Source organism: Lonchura striata, chromosome 6 (assembly GCF_050655825.1).
Source record: "Lonchura striata isolate lonStrDom1 chromosome 6, ASM5065582v1, whole genome shotgun sequence".
Lineage (NCBI taxonomy): Eukaryota > Metazoa > Chordata > Aves > Passeriformes > Estrildidae > Lonchura > Lonchura striata.
In genome coordinates, this window is record NC_140708.1 from 2,348,168 (window position 1) to 2,368,362 (window position 20,195).

General features: G+C 43.2%; 1 protein-coding gene and 1 long non-coding RNA gene across 6 annotated transcripts in view; one reads left to right on the forward strand and one right to left on the reverse strand.

Annotated features, from left to right (window-relative positions):
- MACROH2A2 (macroH2A.2 histone) lies at positions 1–20,117 on the reverse strand. Of its 5 annotated transcripts, XM_085583804.1 has the most exons (11): positions 18,781–19,858; positions 17,536–17,656; positions 16,565–16,731; positions 15,384–15,601; positions 8,755–8,861; positions 7,347–7,544; positions 5,988–6,098; positions 5,521–5,620; positions 4,549–4,638; positions 2,696–2,870; positions 1–699 (listed from the first exon to the last, which is right to left on the reverse strand). In XM_085583804.1, the coding sequence occupies exons 4-11, from the start codon at positions 15,553–15,555 to the stop codon at positions 534–536; spliced, it is 1,119 nt and encodes a 372-aa protein (XP_085439930.1). In that variant the 5' UTR covers positions 15,556–15,601; positions 16,565–16,731; positions 17,536–17,656; positions 18,781–19,858; the 3' UTR covers positions 1–533. The 5 variants fall into 5 exon arrangements, with proteins under 5 accessions (XP_085439930.1, XP_085439929.1, XP_085439928.1 ...); XM_085583803.1 differs by lacking the exon at positions 16,565–16,731; XM_085583802.1 differs by lacking the exons at positions 16,565–16,731; positions 17,536–17,656; positions 18,781–19,858 and adding an exon at positions 20,032–20,117.
- The window catches only part of LOC146766990 (uncharacterized), a 17,322-nt gene continuing 16,716 nt past the window's right edge, over positions 19,590–20,195 (forward strand). Inside the window, exon 1 of the long non-coding RNA XR_014956380.1 lies at positions 19,590–19,731. This is a non-coding gene — a long non-coding RNA (uncharacterized LOC146766990). The remainder of the gene's footprint in view (positions 19,732–20,195) is intronic.

Genomic DNA, 20,195 nt, shown 5'->3' on the forward strand with positions numbered 1-20,195 from the left:
TCTTTTTCTTTTTTTCTTATAAAACAAACAAAATCACCATGAAATATTGTCAGTAATTACAGAAGTTATTGTGAGCTAAAAGCAAAACAGAAGCTCCTCATGCATCACTTCTAAAACCCTTTGCACCTCTCTGTGGGCTGAAGGCAGAAGTTTACCATCTACCCTCAATGGAGGGGAAAAAGGAGCAGAACATTTGTAAGAGCTTTCTTGAAAGTGGCATGTGTGTGTGTGTGAAGAAATCATCACTACAAATCTAAAATGAGGTTACTCTTTAAAAACTTCTAAACTAAAGTAACAAAGGACACTAAACTCCTGAAGCCAGATGATAACTCAACTGCTTAAGGTGATAAAAATGGCTTGAAGAAATCAGACTAAACCCCTCTCATCTCTAATCACAGCTCTCCATCAAGTCACAACACGTCACACTACTACCACTCCCCCTCATCGTCACATTGAAAAAATAAAACCCACCTCTAATGCTTTTAATGCTACTCAAGTTTGTTGAAAAATAAAGTTTCATTTGGCTGCCGTTGCTACTTTGTGTCTAGCTTGGCCATTTCTTGCACGTAGATGCCAATGCTTTCACTGTCGAAGAGCAGAAAGTAAATGTTCTTCAAGGAGGAAGAGCTGGTGCCATCAAAATGGGTGGAAATCGCTCTGAGGATCACCTGGGCTGCCGTCTGTTTTGGGAAGCAGTTTCTGTGTGGTCAGGGAAGAAAAGAGAGCAGGTGAGTGTTGGGCAGGGATGCTGGGAGAAGCCAGCCAGGGCTGTTCCAGCCACAGGCTGCTAAGATAGTTCTACTTGCAGTTTGGCAGACCCCAAGGATTTCATAGCAATATTCACCTGCTGCTAAATTAAGTTTCCTTGCTGGCACAGCTTCTGTTTCCATCTGCTTCTACTTCTTAGGACCAAATTTTTTTGTTTACAATTTTAAAATTTGTTTTTATTTTTTATTTATCATTATTAATTTTTTTTAGTGTTGCCCTTAGAATTAAATTTTTCCATGCCATGCTGGGCAGGCTAAAAATTTAAAGGATGATTATTCTTTTTAGAAAAACATCACCTACTTAGCTGACTTCCTTGCTCTGTCATTAAAATACTTTGCTTGGGATTCCTGTGAAAATAATTGAAATTATGACTCCAAGTCGTATTAAGATCGAGATGCATTCATTCACTCCTCTTGATGGTAATATTCTCTAACCTACAATGATATTTATATTGAAAACCATCAAAAAGATCTGGCACAACTGAAGTATCCCGATGTTACATCAGTTACTGTGAATAGTCCCTAAGACGGGACAGAGGAAAACTAGAATTCACATAACTGATATAGCATAATTCTTTATCTACCCACAAAACCACCATTTCAGATGCAGACACGTAGGTAGAGTAAAATGACAGCAAAACCAGGAAGTTCTATTTGAAAAATTGCCTTTTTTCAGGCAACTTTGAGGTCCCTTGATAGATGAAATGTAAACCACAGCATCTGGTAAGACTCCATTTCTCTTAGGAGGAATAATTGTAAAAGAAGCAGAGTGAAATGGAACAAAGCAGCAGCAGGATCTGCACTAAGACTAATGGTCCAATAATGGATTATTCTAATTCTAAGCTCTTAGAAGACATGAAGTCTAGAAGCTATTTCTATTGGTATCAAAAGCTATAGTTAATTTTCACACTAAAGACTGTTAAAAAAAATGTATCACATTTTGCTCCCACTAAAAACCATAAACAAAAATATCTGTATATTAAAAAAATTACTAAAATGACTGCCTCTCTATTTAATCTTTTGTCCTGATCCATAAAAATATTTTTGCTTTGAAGAGTAACTGTGTAAAAATGGCATTTTAACCTTCTGTGTATTCAGTGATGTGTGGCGATTTCACTGATCAAATGCAGTTTTACTTTCATTTCATTCACTGTCAGGTCAACACAACAGGAATGTACTATGTACTCTACTCTTTGGGCACTACTACAAAAATCAGTAGCTACATTTCAAAATAAATGTAAGCACATGAATTCTAACACAAAGTAACTAATGCAGTTAGCAGTAAGATCTAGTCATCAGAGACCAACAAACTGTTGATTTGGAAATAAATTTGAAAGAAAAAAAGAAAAATACTTCAGATTTCTAAGTCAAACACATTCTACTTGCTAGTTATTAAGAAAGAAATGTGTGGCTTCACACTTGCTTTAATAGGTTTCCCTTTTGAAAGCAGATCTACATTTTCAGAAGAAAACCTTTTTCTCAAGGTTTTGTGTGACAAGTCTTTTCCATATCTATTATCAGGAAGGCTTAAGTGAACACCCCACATCCAGTAGCTCAGGTGGCATCACTGTTACCTGCCTTCAGCATTATGCTGCTATAATCTTATTAGTACAAATGCAGGTTTAATAAGACTCCCCACAGCAAAATGAAGGGACACAAAACCCGAGGTGGTGCAGAGGAATGAAAATGACTGCCTAGCAATAGAAAACACAGCAAGCCCACTCAGCTCTCCTGTGGCTTGGCTAATTTCTCTTTACAAAGGCTCTCTGGCAGTTTCATGCAAACACTGCACTTCAGGCTGGATTCCTCTGGAGCAGCTGTGTGTCAGATGGCAGCAGCACAGGCAGGGTCACAGAGCACAGGGCACCTCTCTGTCAGCAGCTCTGACAGCCAATTCCACCTCTGCTACCTGACACAGGGAGACCTACCTGCCGCTGGGAAATGGGGGGAAAGCCACAGACTTCAACTTCTTGTCTTCTGCAGCTGTTAAGCAATTCTTGACAGTCTCCTCGAGCTGCTCTTCACACTTGTCCGAGCCCCACTGTGGGATGTGACAGTGGATGACAAACTTTGCTGCTAGGCCGCTAGACTGAGTGAGTGCAGCTAACACAAATGAAAATATAACATTTAGTTTGGAACAGAAACTGCCCTGCAACGACCTCTCAACCCAAAGTACCTTCTTAATTACCTCACCTCTCCACAGAAATACATTGGGATTAAAATACACCACAATGGCTTACTTGCAATAATAACCTGTCTCATCATTCCTTTTGTGATCAATTGTTATTTCTTTGGAGACCAAAGAACCCAGGGCTCGTTTGGTTAGCACACAGCTATTCAATAATGGTTTTTAGCTCTCTCATTCAGCACGGCCTCTGGGTTTGTTTTATGCAAAGTACAAAAACCTCGCCCTAAACACAGTATCAGTAATCCCCACAGACATTTCTGCAGAGCTGTCACTGAGTGCTTTGCACAAATATCCTGCATCATCATCATCATCATCTTTACAACTCCAGAGAGCTGGGGAGTAATATGTAGATCCACTTCACAGCTGGATAATTTCAGAAAGGAACATGAAAATCAAAGTTGTTTGTTGGAAGTCCCCACCAGTTATGTCTATTTAGGAATTTCAGATTAATTTTTCAGAAAGTGTAATATTTCTACAGGACCTGCAGAGCTTACAGCATGGCATCAGTTTGCTTTTGTTGCAATTGCCACGATCAGTACAGTGGAAAATCTGGGTGTCTTGGTAATCTCAGGTTAAACATTCTGAAATCCACTGTGCAGGATGGAATTAGCCCAAGGATGAAAATCCTGGATGTATTCACTGTTCTCCATCACAGAGGAATTTTGTTGCAAGCATGGAGGAATTCTGTGCTACTTAAATTTTAACCAGGTGTCTTAATAATATAAAAGGAGTCTATCTTTTAGTTAGGTAGTGATGTTGACACAGAAAAGTAGTTTACTTTGTTTTTACAACATATAAATTTGATTTGATACGAAAGTGAAGCAAATTATCTTGTATAAAAATTTCTCTGTCATTTCAAATGATAAAAATAGGCTTCTCAATTAGGAATTTTCCCAAACTAGACTATTTAAAACTTTTTTTTTTTTTTTTGGGGTATAGAGATACTAAGCCAAATAAGGCATATTGTAGCTTTTCTCCATCTGTCTTCCAGACACCTTCAATTGGTTTAATCTGTCCACAAAGGAAGCACAATCTCAGGTCACAGACTATTCCCTGCTACAAATGTGTTAAACCTTGAAGGGAGCTCCTCTAATAAAGCAGCTGCAGTGCCTGAGCAGTTGCTCTTCCAAAAAGCGTGCCAGTTCTGCAGATTGTATCACATCTTCATCTGTGCTCAAAGTAAGATAATTATGTGGGTTACATATGTTTATCAAATATGCATAAAGGAGAATAATTTATTAAGTATCACTAATTTTGCCTATGCCTCGTGTTAGGCTGAGAGCTGTTTCTGATTCTCACTAAGGTTGCAGTAAAAACAGGGAAAGGTGGCACAAGATTTCTTTAACTTTCAGACTCCCATACTCAGAAACTGCCTAAGACAAATTGATCAGTCTAAAGACACAATGTGTACAGCACACAGGTATCCTATTCTTCCTTTTTTTCCATCTCAGTAGGCTGCCCATATCAGCAACAGCTTTGAGGAAACACATCACATAAGTAAAGACACACAACAACAGGAACAGATCAGAATGTCCAGAGAAAAGAACATATAAAATGAGACATGTCCAAAAGAGAGCAGAGGATGCTTCTTACCTTCAGCAACTTCCAAAGGTCCTTGAGATTTGCGAAGCTCTTTCACTGTTTCCAAGAACTCTTTGCCTCCAGCCTTTTCCAGTGCCTTGCCTGCAAGGACACAGAGCAAAAGGCCTTGACTTCAGAGTATCAGCTTGGAAAAACAAGTCTACATTATTTAAAAGAACACTGTACACACACCATCCTGCCTCCCTCTATCAGCAGCACCTGATTTTTATGTGCCTAGACACAGATAAAGTTTACTTTTTATGGTTTTGAAGAGTCTTGTATGCTGTTACTGGAAATTACTTTAATATAAATATCTGTAAGAATGCTGTTTACTCTGATTCACGCTAAAATAGCGTGCAGTGGGATTTGCAGGACTCAGGTTTTCAGCCTCCAAAATGAACCCAACATACAAAGCCCACTACTTACTGAAACAAATACAGTTGGGATGTCAGTAAAAGTCTTGATGACTCAAAAACAATGATCCAAAAGCTTGCTACTAGATTCTGTGCCCCCTATGTGACTGGCTGAGTAGCTTTTTACCTCCCTCCTGCTTAAATTTCCATATTTGTAATAACAGTATTTCCTTATTTTGCATAAGCAGTATAAGGCTTTGTACATGAGCATTTCTAAATTATCCTTCAATGAAAGTCATAGTTAGAAATGTTAATAATATATAATTTTGCAACACAATTTTCAGATGCAAATGTAAAAATAAGCCAGTAAACACCTCAATACTAATTATTTACACCTTTGCTGCTCATGTGCTTCAACAAATTATCTGTGTTTTGCTTGTGATTAAAAGCAAAGAAATTAGTGATTAGCCTGCTATACCTAGTCAGATTCAGCCTGATTTTCAGAAGCTGTAAGTGATATTTAAGGCCTGGGCTAGATTCAGATGAAACAGGGTGGGATCTCAGCAGGCAGCCAGTAGACCAGCTACTGTTCCAGCTCTAGATGATTTTTTCTCCATGTACAGAGCCTCACCTATTTCCTCCTTGAGGTCTATTTCAGCAGTTGTAGGGTGAACGATGCCTTCTACTTTCATGGAGCCAATATGGCTGATGTCACTCTGTGTCAGAGAAAGCTGAAAAATAATAATGAGGGGGAGGAACAAATAAATAGTAATCCAAGTGCAAAATCATTTTCATACCAAAAAGCTGAAGTGAAAGAAGACTGGATTCAGCCTTTCAGAGACCAGATATTTTATTCTCTTCAGTATGTGTGATTCTGACTTTTAGCTTTTAATTAATTAATTTGCACACCACTCAGATTATCTGGGGATATGCCCACAACTTGGGAGCTTGCTCCAGAGGAAGCTATTACTAGAAAACTAATGTTCTGACATCATAATTTAAAGGAAAAAAAAGGCTGATTTTGGAAATGCTTTGGCTGAAGAGAAAAGCATTCTTCCCCTCATGCTAAGCCTCCAGTCTGTTATTGTTCTTTATTACCTTTTGTCCTGGCACAAGGCTCTTAGAGGACAAGATAGTGAAACCATCCCCAGGTCCATCTTCAGTTGTTGAATTTGAAGCTCCTTCTTTTTCATTGTCCTTTTGTTTGCTCTATTTGATAAGAGAATAAAAAAGCAAGACTTCTTAAAGGAAACAAAATAATCACCATCTAGCACTATTCAATAATGAAGAGATTTAACTTATTACAAATCTTATCTTCTCAGATCAGTATGTTACTCATAGCCTTGTAATCCCCTAAGATTATATAACAACAGAGGTCTGCACTGTTTATATAATGATAAATCAGTGGTTCATCTGAGGCATTACATACTTTTGTAGTCACATTCAGAGGCAGAGCACCCACACCCATCTGTAGATTTACTGACAATTAAGGTTGTATTTATATGGGTGGGCATGTGTTAGTTTATTTTTGTTGTTAACAGAGCAGAATCAAACTTTGTCACTTAGTAACCCAGTCAAATGCTCCAATTTGAAGAAAAAACAACCTTCTGGTCTGAAAAACAAACGTTTAAGTCTCAGTTATTAAGTGATAAAGCCTTCTTATAGCTTACTTTCAGGAGCAGAAAAGCTATCAGTCCTAGAGGGCTAAAAAAGGATCTCCTCACATCTCTCAATATTTGCTTTAAGGTATGTGAAGGAGCTACCACCTCCTAACAAGTCCAAACTCTGCATGTGCACAATTCAAAGTAAGGTGGTAGCTGACATCCATGCACAGAGGTATCCAATTAAACATCCCATTAAGCAATTCTGTTTTCTTTTTAAAGTCTGTTTCTGCATATTATCAGCTATGGAACTGTATTAAAACTTTGAAAAATAGGCTTAATCCAAGTTTTAAAAGTTTAAGTTAAAACTCAATATCATTTAACCCTACCTAATGAAAAGCTCAGCAGTGTTTCAAGGTGCATGTTCTGGAACAACAAACCAAGAGCACTGATCTGGGTTACTGCTTTACCAAATTAAACCATTTTGGACAGTGATAGGAAGATGGGCAACCCTAAGGGAGGGTGCAGTGGTCAAGTTCTGACTGATTATTCTTCTTCTAAAAATCACTAACAACAACACAGCTAAGAACACATGAAACAATGAGCTTGTCACAATGACATTGACATTCCATGTTGGGACAAATTCTCTTGGCAGTGAAAAATCTTTACCAGCAACCCAGTAACTGTGCAAGGCTGAAGGAATGACATCTCTCTGGTAGAAAATGTTTCAGAACATAGCTTCCTTTATTTTAAAAGAGTTCACTGCCACAGAGGTAGTGTGGAGGTAAGAGCTTCTACACAATTATCAAGGAAGTATTGCAGAGGGTGACAGAATCTGTACCTGCCCAGTGCTTACCTTTTTGGACGTCCGGGCCTTGGTAGACTTTGCCTTCTTCCCACTCTTTTTGTTCACCATGGATTTCCTCCCCTTCTTCTCAGGAGCAGGGGAAAGGATGGTCTCAGATTTGCCTTTGGCACCCCGTTTCTTGGCTAGAAGCTCAGGCTGAATTCTGGGCAGGACTCCTCCACTTGCAATAGTCACACCTTTGAGCAACTGCAAGGAGAAGCAGTGCACGGAAGCATATTACAGATCCTCTTAGCCTGCACCACCAAAAACAATTAGGGAGAAAATCCACAATAACAAGGAACTTGGCAGGTGACAGCAAAGTCAGACAGCACATCCTGGAGAATTTTGTTGCTGCACAATCATTCCACCCCCTTCCAGTACCTGTCTTAGTGCAAACCTGTCCTTGGTGATTCACAAGCAGTGAATAAGGGTAAAAGAAAAGTGTCTGTGGGCTACTTAAAAAAAAGACTCCACCACAGCCCTGTTCAGAGGAGGACTGGATGCAGATCTCTTTGGCAGGAAAACAGATGCAGTGAAAGCAAGGAAAAGCTCCAAGGACCTGTTTTGCAGAGGCTAACAACAGGAATGGGGTGTGATACCATGTAGAGGACAAAATCTGCCTAATCCCTAAGAGACAACACTGGATCTAGATCCCAGTTCACAGGTCACTGACCAGAAACACAGAGCTGGGAAAGGGCTGGTAGTGTTAGCATACTTTCTCTTCTGGCCTGTTTTGAATTTTTACTCCACTTGTCTGGAAACAGAGCCACATTACTTCATGGACACCACATTTTCATTATTTAAAGCAGTCATATTAAGTGCAGGAGTATTCAAAGTGTGAATGACATCATCCATCTTCATACAGAGGAGATGCTCTGATCCTGACTGAACCTTTTCAGCAGCCCTGAATAGTACAATCTGCAGCCCATGCTGTGATCTCTGTCCTCACTCAACAAGTTTAGCAGAAGTGATCCCACAAGTGATCCCAGGAGTCAGGGTGCTGAAAACCACAGTTTGGGCAAACAGTCAGGGAGGCAGCAATAGCAGAGAGGCAGCCAGATCCCTACCCAGCATGGGCCTCACAGCCAATATAACAGAAAACACATTTCTACAGCTTTTGGGAAATGGTCTTGAACATTTTCTTTAAGTATTGAATGTCCCTGAGGAAAAAGTGAAGCATCAAAACTACTTGTTTCAACAGGACTCATGGGCTAAGAAGAACCAAAGTTTATGTCCGTAAGATTTAAGATGAGGTATGTAATAACCTTAATTTTTGTTTGCTTTTTTTTAAGAGGGCACAATCTTCTGCTCCGAAAACTGCCATCTCATGACTCAGACTAATCTGTTTCTAGCCTAGCCTGGTAGCACCTTCACTCAAGCCACAGCACACAGCCTGCACCAAAATGTAAACAGGCACCTGATTCAGCTCCTCATCATTTGCAACTGCCAGGAGGATGTGTCTGGGGGCAATCCTTCCTTTCTTGTTGTCCCGCGCCGCATTTCCTGCCAACTCCAGGATTTCAGCTGTAACACATCAAGATAAAAACCAGTAACAAAAATGCAGCTTAGGTACATGCTGCATACACATTTTACACTGCTTCTTAATACCCATTTACCTTTTCAGGGATGTTTCCAGATTTAAAGGGACTCACTTCTCACTAGAGAAAGGCAGAAACCAAACCCCACTCAATATATCTCTAAATTTAGATAAATTAATTTGTCCTTCCTAATTCTCTAAAGGAGAAAATATACTAAGCTCGGTTCACATAATTTAAGAGTCGCAAGTCAGAATTCTCTTTCAAAAAGGCAAAAAACCCCTAAAAATGTACATCAGTAGTCCAGAATTTATCAGCAGCCCTGTGAAAACAGAACAGTCAAGCATGCAGTGAAAGCCCCAACCTGGAACAGACAGCTCTGGCAAACAGCAAGGATTCTCAGGACCAGGGAAGATGAAGACTGAGGTGCATTTGAAGAAATACTTGGAAAGCCAATACACTAGCCAGGCACTGCTGGAATTCTGCATTAAAGGGCATTGAAAAATCTGTGCGAAGCTTCATGTCAGAACAAGATATGAAAAGTTTGATCCAGATGCAAGCAGAAACAACGTGAGAGCTTCAATACATGAAATATTGATAGAAGGGTCCTTATCCATCTCTGGGAATAGGAGGTCACTTCAAAGGTAGTTGGTCTAACTACCAGTTAGAGAAACAGTAACATTTATACTGTAACCAAAGTCACTGAGCTTTTCCTAATTATTGCAGAAATACAGACACATCTCCTTAAGTTTATTTGGACTGTACCAATCAGTATCATTCATTAGCTTACATAGTTTGACCTCTACTCAGAAGTTATCTCTCATGTAAGAACTCTACTGTTTCTACTGAACACTGAGAAGGAAGTGGAACGGAATTTTTTTCCCTCCAATTACTCCTAAAAATAATATCCACACTTTTTTTAATTTTAAAAATATACAGTGTCCTTGTCTTCTGGGCTTATGTTTGTTAGTAACAGGAATATGAAAATTACAGCCAATCAGTGTCCTGTTGATAATTTATTGATGTCTTAATGACACCCTACTCCTTTTTACAAACTACATAAAGAACTGTAACTATTATAAAAAAAAGAACTTTCATGAAAAATCTAGTGGAAACGTACATAATGTCTGGCTAAAATCCAAACTATTTCAACATGGGGCTTAGCTCTGGCTCATGGGAAAAATACAAGCTTTCAATTCCACTCAGAATAACAAAAGTACAAACTTGTCTTCCAGTTTTCACTGCTATGCAGCACACATATTTAACTGAATGTTGGAAATGTAAAAGCCTTTTTAAAAATATTTATATACATATTCACAATGAAGTGTAAAAGTTAGGGCAGGAACCTCTCAGCTCTAGCATTTCCTAGTCTGTCCTGGATTTCAAAGGAGAAAACTGAAAAGAGATCTCACATGGTCCAGCTATATTCACCCCCATGGGGCTGCAAGTGTCAGACCCTCTCCCAGACCTCTGCCAGCAGAGCTAACACAGCAGCAGACAGCAGGAACAGATCCCATCCATTGTGCAGACCAGCAGAGAGCAAGAAAAGAGACCCAGGCTCCTCCAGTGGGTTTTGCAGATGTGTGCTGACAGGAGAGGAAAATTGCATTGGGGAAAAAAAAAAAAATCCAAAACCAACACATACTTACCTGGGTGGGAACTGAAGTTCTTTCAGGTGTGCCAACAACAGGCACATCCTGCTACCTGTGTGCTCACCCCACTGCCCCAGGTTTGGGTCCTTTGGCCAGCAGCATCCTGATGGTGCACTCTTAGTCCTCTGCCTAATGTTAAGAGCAAAAAAGGCAGAACACTCAAATGCCAGCCATCCATCACAGGACACTGGGAAGAAGGGAATCCGAGGCAGAGGTGATGTATGGCAGATTGTGGAATATGCACATGACTTACCAAAGGATGCCAAACATTTGCATAGGTAACTGATTGCCTTACCTCCTTCTAGTGAAGGTTTCTACTCCTATTTTTTCTAATGGTTGAGGCAGGGGCTCATAATCTTAAGAATATAAAATGGCATTTACAAAACACAATATCGAAATTGGAGGCTTCAGTTATCACATGTTCTGCTAACAATAACAGATCCCTAAAAAAACTGCTTTACATTTCAAGTAGAAACTTCTTAACCACCGAATTTATCTAAATTGTAAAAAGACAAGTCTGAGAATATAGGTCCTATAATACCTATATAAATAGATATTATAGAATAGGAATATAGAATACAGGAAAACAGAATACAGGTCCTATACCATAACAAGTTCTCTTGGAACTGGGCATCTTGATATTCTCAGCCATGAGTTAGTTTTATCTTGTGCTCTAAGCACAGGCATTAAGAATTACATTGAAATCTCAAATAATATTGTTTCCTGCAAGAGTCAAAATCCACAAAGGTGCCTCCACATCAGAAGTTTAACTTCAAATCCAGACATCTTCAGAAGCACGTAACTCTCTTCCAGCAGAGACAAGCTGCAACCAAGTTATGACCTGAATGGAATTACATCTTGTCATCCTGCCACATACAGGGAAAAAGAGGTTTCTTTAGCTGATGGATCAGCAAATTTGAAATGTCTGGGAACTAAAGTATCCGAGCCATGCCAAAGGTTTTTGTTCAGCTGAGCTTGTAGGAAAGTGGACTGCTAAGATCTATGAGAATTACTGATAGCAAATTGGAAAGATTTCATCCAGGCTGTCTTGTTTTCCACCTCATCTTCAGGAGAAATTGTGTCAGCTCCTGTTACACTACAACATAAAAATCTACCTTTACTCTGCAAAAATCTATTGATGATGGGGTCCTTCTCCTCCATTTACAGGTGGAAAACTGCTGGATTTGTCTGCATGGCAGATGAGCACAACAGACAGAAGAGTATTCCAGGTGACTCCCATGAAGGAGGAAGCCTTTGCTGGTGGTGTCTTCTGCCCTAATTTAGAGAGGATGGCTTTCCATTGAGATCTTCTACAAGTTCCTCTGACCAGCACACCCTGACATGACTTGTGCTTCCCCATCAAGGAGCTTCTGTATTCTCTGCCTACTTTGAAGATGCCCTGTGGGACATAATGCAGTTGATGTTTGCTTTGGGTGGTTGTGCCCGCAGTCAGCTCTGTGCACACTCAGACCATGAGTCTGTTGCAAAATCCACCAATCAGATGGGACTCAGGCCAATTTTTCAGAGAATTTAAACTCTGAAGCCAGTGGAATTCTCAGCAAACCCAACCTTCTGGATAGGAATTAAGCTGAAGTTTTACAATATGATTTTCAAGCCTAAAATGTAAAACAGCACAGAGAGATTAAAAAAGAAAGGTTTAGAACTGTGAGATCTTCATATTAGCTGATCAGTTGAGGTAAAAGTACCTCTTCCTAAGATTCTACCACCCCTACACTGTGGTGATTGCTGGCATTTTAATGATGGGGTTGATGAGGCAAAGTGCATATTTGGGGGGTGACAATGGCAGTGAGGTGCTGCCATGATCAATCTTGCTTGCAAAGGAAAAAAACAGGGGTCTTGTATCTCTGTGGCACAGAACACATACCAAAGCCAAACAGCAGCCTCAACTTCATAAACTGGGAGTAAGAATGCTCCAGATGTATGTCACCTTCTGGATGATGCCAGCCACGAGGCTCAGTGCTCTGGGGCAGTCCAAATACAGGCCAACAGCAGACCACACAGGACTGGTCACTCACAGAGATCTGCTGGCCCATGCCAGCCCTGGAGGAATGCAGGCACTCAGGTGGTTCTGTCTGACCCTTCCAGCCTCATCCACCTTGCCCCTATCCCAGCCATGACCTGCTTCCCCACAGCTCCAATCTCCTTTCCCTGGCAATCCACACCAAGACTTCTATCTCAGCACCTTTCCTGAACAGTCACTGCTTTTTCTCTCTATTCAGGCTCAATATTCCTGCCCAGGTTCTTCACGACCAGCACCCCCTCCATCCAATCCTTGGCCTATTTCCTATTTTTTCAACTTGCTCTCCAGCTTCCTAGCAGGATATCTGGACACTCCTCACCAATTATTTGCCTACTGCCAGTAGCCAGACCTATCCCTGCTCCTGTCTCTAACATCAATATTCTTATTCCACAACCACTGCCTCCCAACAATGTTACAATTTGGGAGCTGAGAGAGGCTGGAACGTGTTCAGTGAGGACCAAGTCTTCAGAGATTTTATATGTTAAAGTCAAAGAAGTCCCTGCTGAGCATGAGCAACCTGTATTTTATTAAAGTTAGAGGCTGGCCAAAGAGAACAGATTTCTCTGAGGTGGCAGAGACCACCCTTCCCCTTTTGTAAAGCATCAAATCTCTGCTCAAACACAGAGAAGCACTCAGGGGTTTAGAGGAAAGTTTTCCTGAATGTTTTAACATAACAAAAAAATATGTCCAACCTGCTTCTGTGAAACAGGTAAAAAGTGACAGTCCCTTATTGCCACCCTCCCAGATTTAGCCTGAAGCAGTTCCCCTGTGCAGCCTTTCATCCTAAGGAACCACCATTTCACAGCTGCAAATCCAGAAGAAAAGTATTACATTTGTAATAGAAAGATCAGATAATGTTAAGAAAATTTAGCTGTTTGACATATACTAACCTTGGAAAAACCTATTTTGTTTCTAGAGGCTTCCCAAAACCAAAGACTTTATTCACCTGTAATATTAGCAATAACTAGATCAGTAGGGCTAGATGCTGCAATGTTTTCTTTTTTTTTTTAGCTGACCTCTCCACCTTTGTAATATTTCCAAACAAGACCCTGGATAGAGCACAAGAACTTTGGTTTGGAAGGAACACAATCCACCACAGATGTTTGCCAGAAACATTACTCCATTCCATCACAATATATACAGGAGTTCTCTGCTGAACCAAACAGCTGAAAATAGCATTCTTTACAATTTATGTGGGCTCCCAGCCTACACCTCTAGCAATCTTCTTGCCTGGTTGACTACACATTCTTATTTTCTAAAGCAAAGTGTAGGCCCACACGTAATCTGCTCATATCAGATTAATGATTTAAATTAAACTGCTCTTACTATCCAGGAGCACAGCCAAGACATACATTGTTCTAGTTCAGGTAATAGGCAAACAGTGCTGACCACAAGTCAGTCTGCACCACTAAAATGTTGCACATACCAGATGTGCTGCTGACAATTTATTACAGCACCTTGTAAAAAGTGCCACAGCTCAGAACAAGCGTCTCCAAATGTTTATCCAAGAAATATCTCCCTATGGAGTAAGACAAGAAAAGAAGTGTTTCTCTCCAGACAGAAAGTCAGCAGAGTCACAATGCATCACATTATGTTATAAAAGTTATTGTGATTTCTTCAACACAAGCAATGCTTTGTCACTCCAGCTCCAGAAGTAGCCTCAGGAAAAAAAAAAAATAAAATTGATTCTCATCCTGGAATGTACTGCCACAAACATGGACATTTTCATAATGTACTATTAGACTTCATGATAAATTTAATGTTAATAGTAAAATTGTGAAATTAGTGAAATTTATTAGTGAGATCTAAGATTTTCTCTACACCTTTGAAGGAAAATAATGCTTTTATTGTCTGGTAGTGAGAACAAGCTTCACATGTAAAAAAGACAGCAGAGTTTACATAAAATCTGTTGCATGGACAACCAGGTTCCATGCAAGCTACTTCATGCCACCTTGGCAATAAACTACACTCCTGAAACACAGCTCACTCAACTAATTCCATCCAGGTTGTGACTCCTCACAGATTCTCCAATGCACCTCAGTCTTGATCTGTAACCCCCAATACCCTGAACCAGAATCCTCTCTGCTCCAGGAATTCTAACCATTTGCTGAAGTGCTATTTTCCATAATTAAACAAGAAACTCAGCAGATATGATCAAAGGACACTCTGAAATATTTCTGTATGGAATCACAGTATGTTGTGATTGTGGTGATACCAGGTGATACCATGGGACACCTGTGCCTTCCTCAAAGTTCAGTTTCAGAAAGGCAGGAAAAAGAAAACTCAGGGCATGCAGGAAGAATTAACCACAGAATACTTTCTTTATACACTTAGGCAAAGCAAAAGGGTTTTCAAAATTAAAAAAAAAACAAAAAAAAACCCACATTTATATTTCATAATATTTAGATACTCTCCTGCAAGGAGAAATGCAGCCAGCAAAACAGTTCTGTCAGTTAAAAAGCACAGAAGCAGCACAAGGTGGGTTTGGTTTCTTTTCTTCTCCTATTATTCACATTCAGGTGTATCAAAAAACCTAATTAATATAATTTTTCTCTAGGACAAAAACTACACAGATGTGACTCCTTACTCTGCAAAGCAATAAAAAAGAACACTTCCAGCTAGTGACCAAGCATGGTGCCTCTAAAGGAGAGAATTTCCACCCTCAGCCTCTCCAGGAAACAAACAACCTCCTCAGCATTTTCAGCAGGTTTCAACAAATCCTGATTTCCAGGAGTGCTCCACATGTTCACATCCCATCCCGTGGCTAACCCTGTCCTCTGTGTGTGAGGAGCACTGCCAGGGGCAGTTCTTGGTTTACCTGCGAGGTACTCTATGACAGCTGCCATGTACACGGGCGCCCCGACCCCGATGCGGTACTTGTAGGTGCCTTTCTTCAGGTAGCGCATCATCCTCCCCACGGGGAAAATCACCCCGGCCCTGCTCGAGCGCGACAATTTGGACATTTTCTTCTTCCCGCTCCGCCCCGACATCTTGCAGCCTCGTGCTTCTCAATTTGCCTTGCTCCAAATCTGAGGGCTGCAAGAGAAAACCAGCAGGATTGGTGAGAAACAGCTTCACGTGTTTCTGCTGCTCCAGAAGAAAAAATTCAAACCCGCCCTCAACGCCTGTTGAAGTGCAGGCATTGTTCATTAAAAGCTGGATAATTGGAATATTTGCTATAACTTTGCTTTCAAACTGCACCGTCAGTGTAGCAATAGCAGGAGCAAAGAAAACAAACCTTGTTTTCTCCTTATTTTTCCGGCAACCACAAGATTAGGGATAAACGCACAACAAACCCTGGAATCTGACACTCCACTCCAAAGCTTGCATGTGGTCACAATTACACCTCCAGCTCTCACTCTCAGTCAAATAATGTTTGGGAAAGTTTTAACTCTATTTACAAAAACTGGTTTTATCTCCATTTTGATAGCTGCCCTGAGGGCCTAATTATGAGCCTGGTTACTCTTTGGAAGCAAACAAAGAGCAGGTCTGCCACAGATGGTATTTCTGCCAAGGAAGGCACAGTTCCCTCACTCCCAACACTCATTCACCTCAGCGAAACAAGGAAACACAATGAGGGAGACACTTGGAAAAGCATTAAAATGAATCTAGGTGATACTGCCAGATTTTATCATAATCTTTTCATTTATGATATCAAAAGTATAAAATCAGCAAGGAGCTGTAAAAACTTGGCCTGCCCTTGTGTATCAGCCAGACAATTTTTTCTTTCTGCGTGCAATGTATTACGTGGGCATGATAAGGAAAGTTGGGAAAGATTAAACCAGTAAACCTATCAGACAGGGACACATCAAAATTGGCATTACTCATCATCCCACTCTGAATTCCCTGCCAGCTGCCAGCCTGGAACCATGAGTGGTGGTAACAGAGCTCAAAGGGAAGGAGAAAAGAAGTGGGGAGGTATGATATTGGTCTTCAGAGATGCAAGAGCATGCTGTGAAAGTGGAGAAAGCAAGTGTTCCCTACAGCAGTGACTCTTACAGAACATGTATGGCAGAGGGGAGAGAGCAGCACTGGACTTGGTCAGACAGGGAGGCAGCAGAATCTTCCCATCAGGACAACTTCAGAACAATTTGAGGATGTATGTCAGAAATCACTCAAGCAGCACTGGATCTGCCTTGGGACTGGAGGCCGGACAAGCTTCCTTCCTTAATGAAATTTGCAATTTGTGAGAAACCCTATATAAACTTTCAATTTCGTAATAATTATAACCCTTAAAACGTGTTCTTTTCAGTTTGTGACAACTGACATCCAAATAATAATCCTAAACTGGGAATTAGGCTTCTAGCCATCAGAGGAGCCAGCTTCTGGAACAGCTTTCTCTTTAGAGCAACAATAACTCTTTTTGAAGTGGAACTTAACAAACGTATGCAGTAGGGTACAAACAGGTTCCTGCAATGCTGGCAGGACAGTTGCATCACCCAAGAGTTCAGTCCAGCACTGAAACCCCTATAGAGAGCCATACTGAAAGAGTACACTACCTGTATCAAAACTGTATTAAGCTAACCTCTCATATATTTGTTCCTATAGCATCAAATCCCTGTTGAGTGAAAATCAATAGAAAAAGGCAGACGTCAAGGGATTAGATCCACAGAAAATAACATTGTTACACTTGATCTCCATGACAGAAAATCAAAATATAGTTGTATACAATTAACCACACTGCTCTGGGCCATGCAGTTGCATTATATAAATTTATGTTTAATTACTCACTTTTCACTCGTCCTTCTGTTACCATCACTGAACTTTCCACCCCTGCCTACTCCTTTACTTCCCCCTTCTCTCTCACAGGAAGCCCTCTGCCATTATTTACTCCCCTGCTGCCAAGCCAACTTTTGGAATCCCAAAATATTCTCCAAATGCACTGCAGGTTATGTTTGCATAATTCTGTGAGAGCTTAAATACAAGAAGTTTCAAAACTCTGCCAACACTGTCTCTGCTTTGCAACTTACATGGACCAGGGTGCACTGAGGAGCAACAAACACAGCAGTGTGAGCAGTGTGCTCTTGTTTTGACTCCTACAGGAGATAATTTTTGGTAGAAAGCCAAGCTCTGGCACAGTCACAGCAGGATCTGGACAAAAAAACATGCGGAGAAAACTCCTGTGAACCCGGACAAAGAAATCCCACAGACAGGGATCTGGTTTCCTTGCAGGAAGAGGCACACGAGCTCAGCCCTGCCACACTCACCTGAACTGCAACCAGCAGGTAAAGAGCTACAAGTTGAGCACTGCTGTCTTAATTCCTCACTTCTGAGGACACAGCCAAGCCTCAAGAGCTTATCAGCTGAAAAGTCTACCCACACTCGCTCCCTCTCTGCTAGCTGATTCACCATCTCTACCTTTCTCCTCACGAAGTGCAGCCTCCATTTAAAAATAAACTTGTGCCACTCGTGCCTGAGCTACAAGGGCTGTATCTGTATCTGGCTGCCATGACTTCGGGCTTGGGCAATTTAAAGCAATTATTTTCCCTATTCCTTAATTGGTCACAGCACACTCCCACTCTGCCATGACTCCAACATCCCTGTGTTGCCATGGGGGATTGAGTAGCTACAACATCTCATGGAGCTCCCCACAATATGATTACAAGTAGGGCTTTCCTCTGTTGACTTTTGCCTTCTTCAGAGCCCAAGGCAACCAGTGACATTTTCCTTCTGCCTCCTGGAAGAATACCTAAGAGTCCACTTTCCACTGGACCAGGTTGCTCCAAGCCCCATCCAGCCTGGACTTGGACACTTCCAGGGATGGGGTAGCTGCAGTTTCTCTGGGCACCCTGTGCCAGGACCTCATCACCTTCACAGGGAAGAATTAAGGGAAGAGCTCCTTCATAACATCTGATACAAATCTCTCCTTTTTTAGATTTAAACCATTCCCCCCTGCCCTGTCACAGTCTGCCCATGTAAAAAGTCCCTCTCCCTCTCTCACGTGCCCCATTCAAGTACTGAAGGGCAGCAGTAAGGTCTCCCCAGAGCCTTGTCACGGCCAGGTTGAACATGCCCAGCTCTCCCAGCCTGTCTCCTGAGCAGAGAGGCCCCAGCCCCCGGAGCACCTTGACTTCCAAACACTGAGAGAACTCCAGCTCAGTAGTCAAAGACTAAAATAAAGGAAGTGCAGGACTACCCACACAGCTGCACTTCCCTCATCGCCAGCAGAAGATCTACTACAACATTAGGAGTTGACAAGGAACCCACAGACGTACCTTGGATCCAGCTAGGGCTGCACATTCATTTACAAACGAAATATTTGTGAAAAATAACGCAGAAAACCTGAAGCAGGGGCTCGCTGTCTTTGCTAAGGCACCAAAGCACAAACATAGTGCCGTTCAGGGGGCAGGTGTGGCGTCTCTCGGACTCCAGAACCACCCACACAGAGCGCGTTCCCAGGGAAAGAAGCTTCCAGGGCTCCCCAAACCCGGGGGTCCCTCCAGAGGCAGCTCACATTCACAAACAACATCGGGCGACCCCTGCGGCTGAGAGGCCGGGCCTCGGGACGGACCCACAGGGAGCGCTCGGACTCTGCCGAGCGCGGGGAACAGCGCGGGGAACAGCGGAGCCGCCCCGAACCCCCTCAGGGCCGCCCCGCCCCGCGCGCGCCCCGCCGCTGCCCGGACACCGCCGCCCCGCCCACCGCCCCGCTGATTGGTCGCTGCCGCGGCCCGGGCCGGGCGCATAGCACGTTGATTGGCTGCGAGCCGCCTGATGGACGGGAGAGGGGCGGGGTCAGCAGCCGGGCCGCGCAGGCGCCCCGAGGCGCAGCGGCGTGTGTGCGCGTGGGGGTGTGGCCGCCGGCTTTCCCGCGCAAACGCTCCCCCCTCACGGCCCCCTCACGCCGCCCTCGGCGAGCGCCGCCGCCGCGGAGGCTTCGCCCGCTACCCGCCGAGGGGCGGCTGCGGCGGCGGCCGTGCGGCCCCGGAACGGGAAGCGCTGCGGGGGCCGAGCTGGCGCAGCGAGCGAGGAAGAACCGCCCCCTCCCCCCACACACAGCTTACCCGGGGCCAGCCCCGCGCGCGCCGTCGCCGCCTCGCGGCCCCCCTTCCTTTATGGCCGCCCCTCACCCGCCCCCCTCACGCCCTTTCCCCTCACGGCCTCGGCCATGGTCGGGCCCTCCCGGAGAACGGCAGCGGCGCCGGGAAGAGGTAGAGGAGGAGGAGGTGGGTGGTGCGGCCGAGGAGAGAGGGAAGGAGAGGAGCAGGGCCTCGCCGCGGCCCCCGGAACCCCCGCGCCGCCGCTCCCCTCACCTGCCGGCGCCCGCCGCCGCCGCCTCCTCCTTCTTGTCTTGCCTTCCTCTTTTTCCTCCCCCTCTTTTCCTCCTCTCCTTGCCCCCCCTCCCCTTTCCTCCCCCTTTGCCTGTTCGGCTCCGCCTCAGCCGCTCTCCCGTATTGTATGTTTCAATGGCGATGGCGGCTGCTGGCGAGGGGGGCGGCAGGGGTTCCCTCCCGCTCCGCACATACCGCCTCTAGGAGGAGTCACTGCAGCCCGGGCCCGCTGCAGCCCCCCTCTCTCGGCTGCCGCCCTCCTCGCCCGGGCCCCCTCCCCGCCAGCAGAGGAACGCCCCCCGACCCTAGTCCCAGTAGGCTTGCGGTAGCCGGGAGCGTAAAGGCGGAAAGCCTTCCCA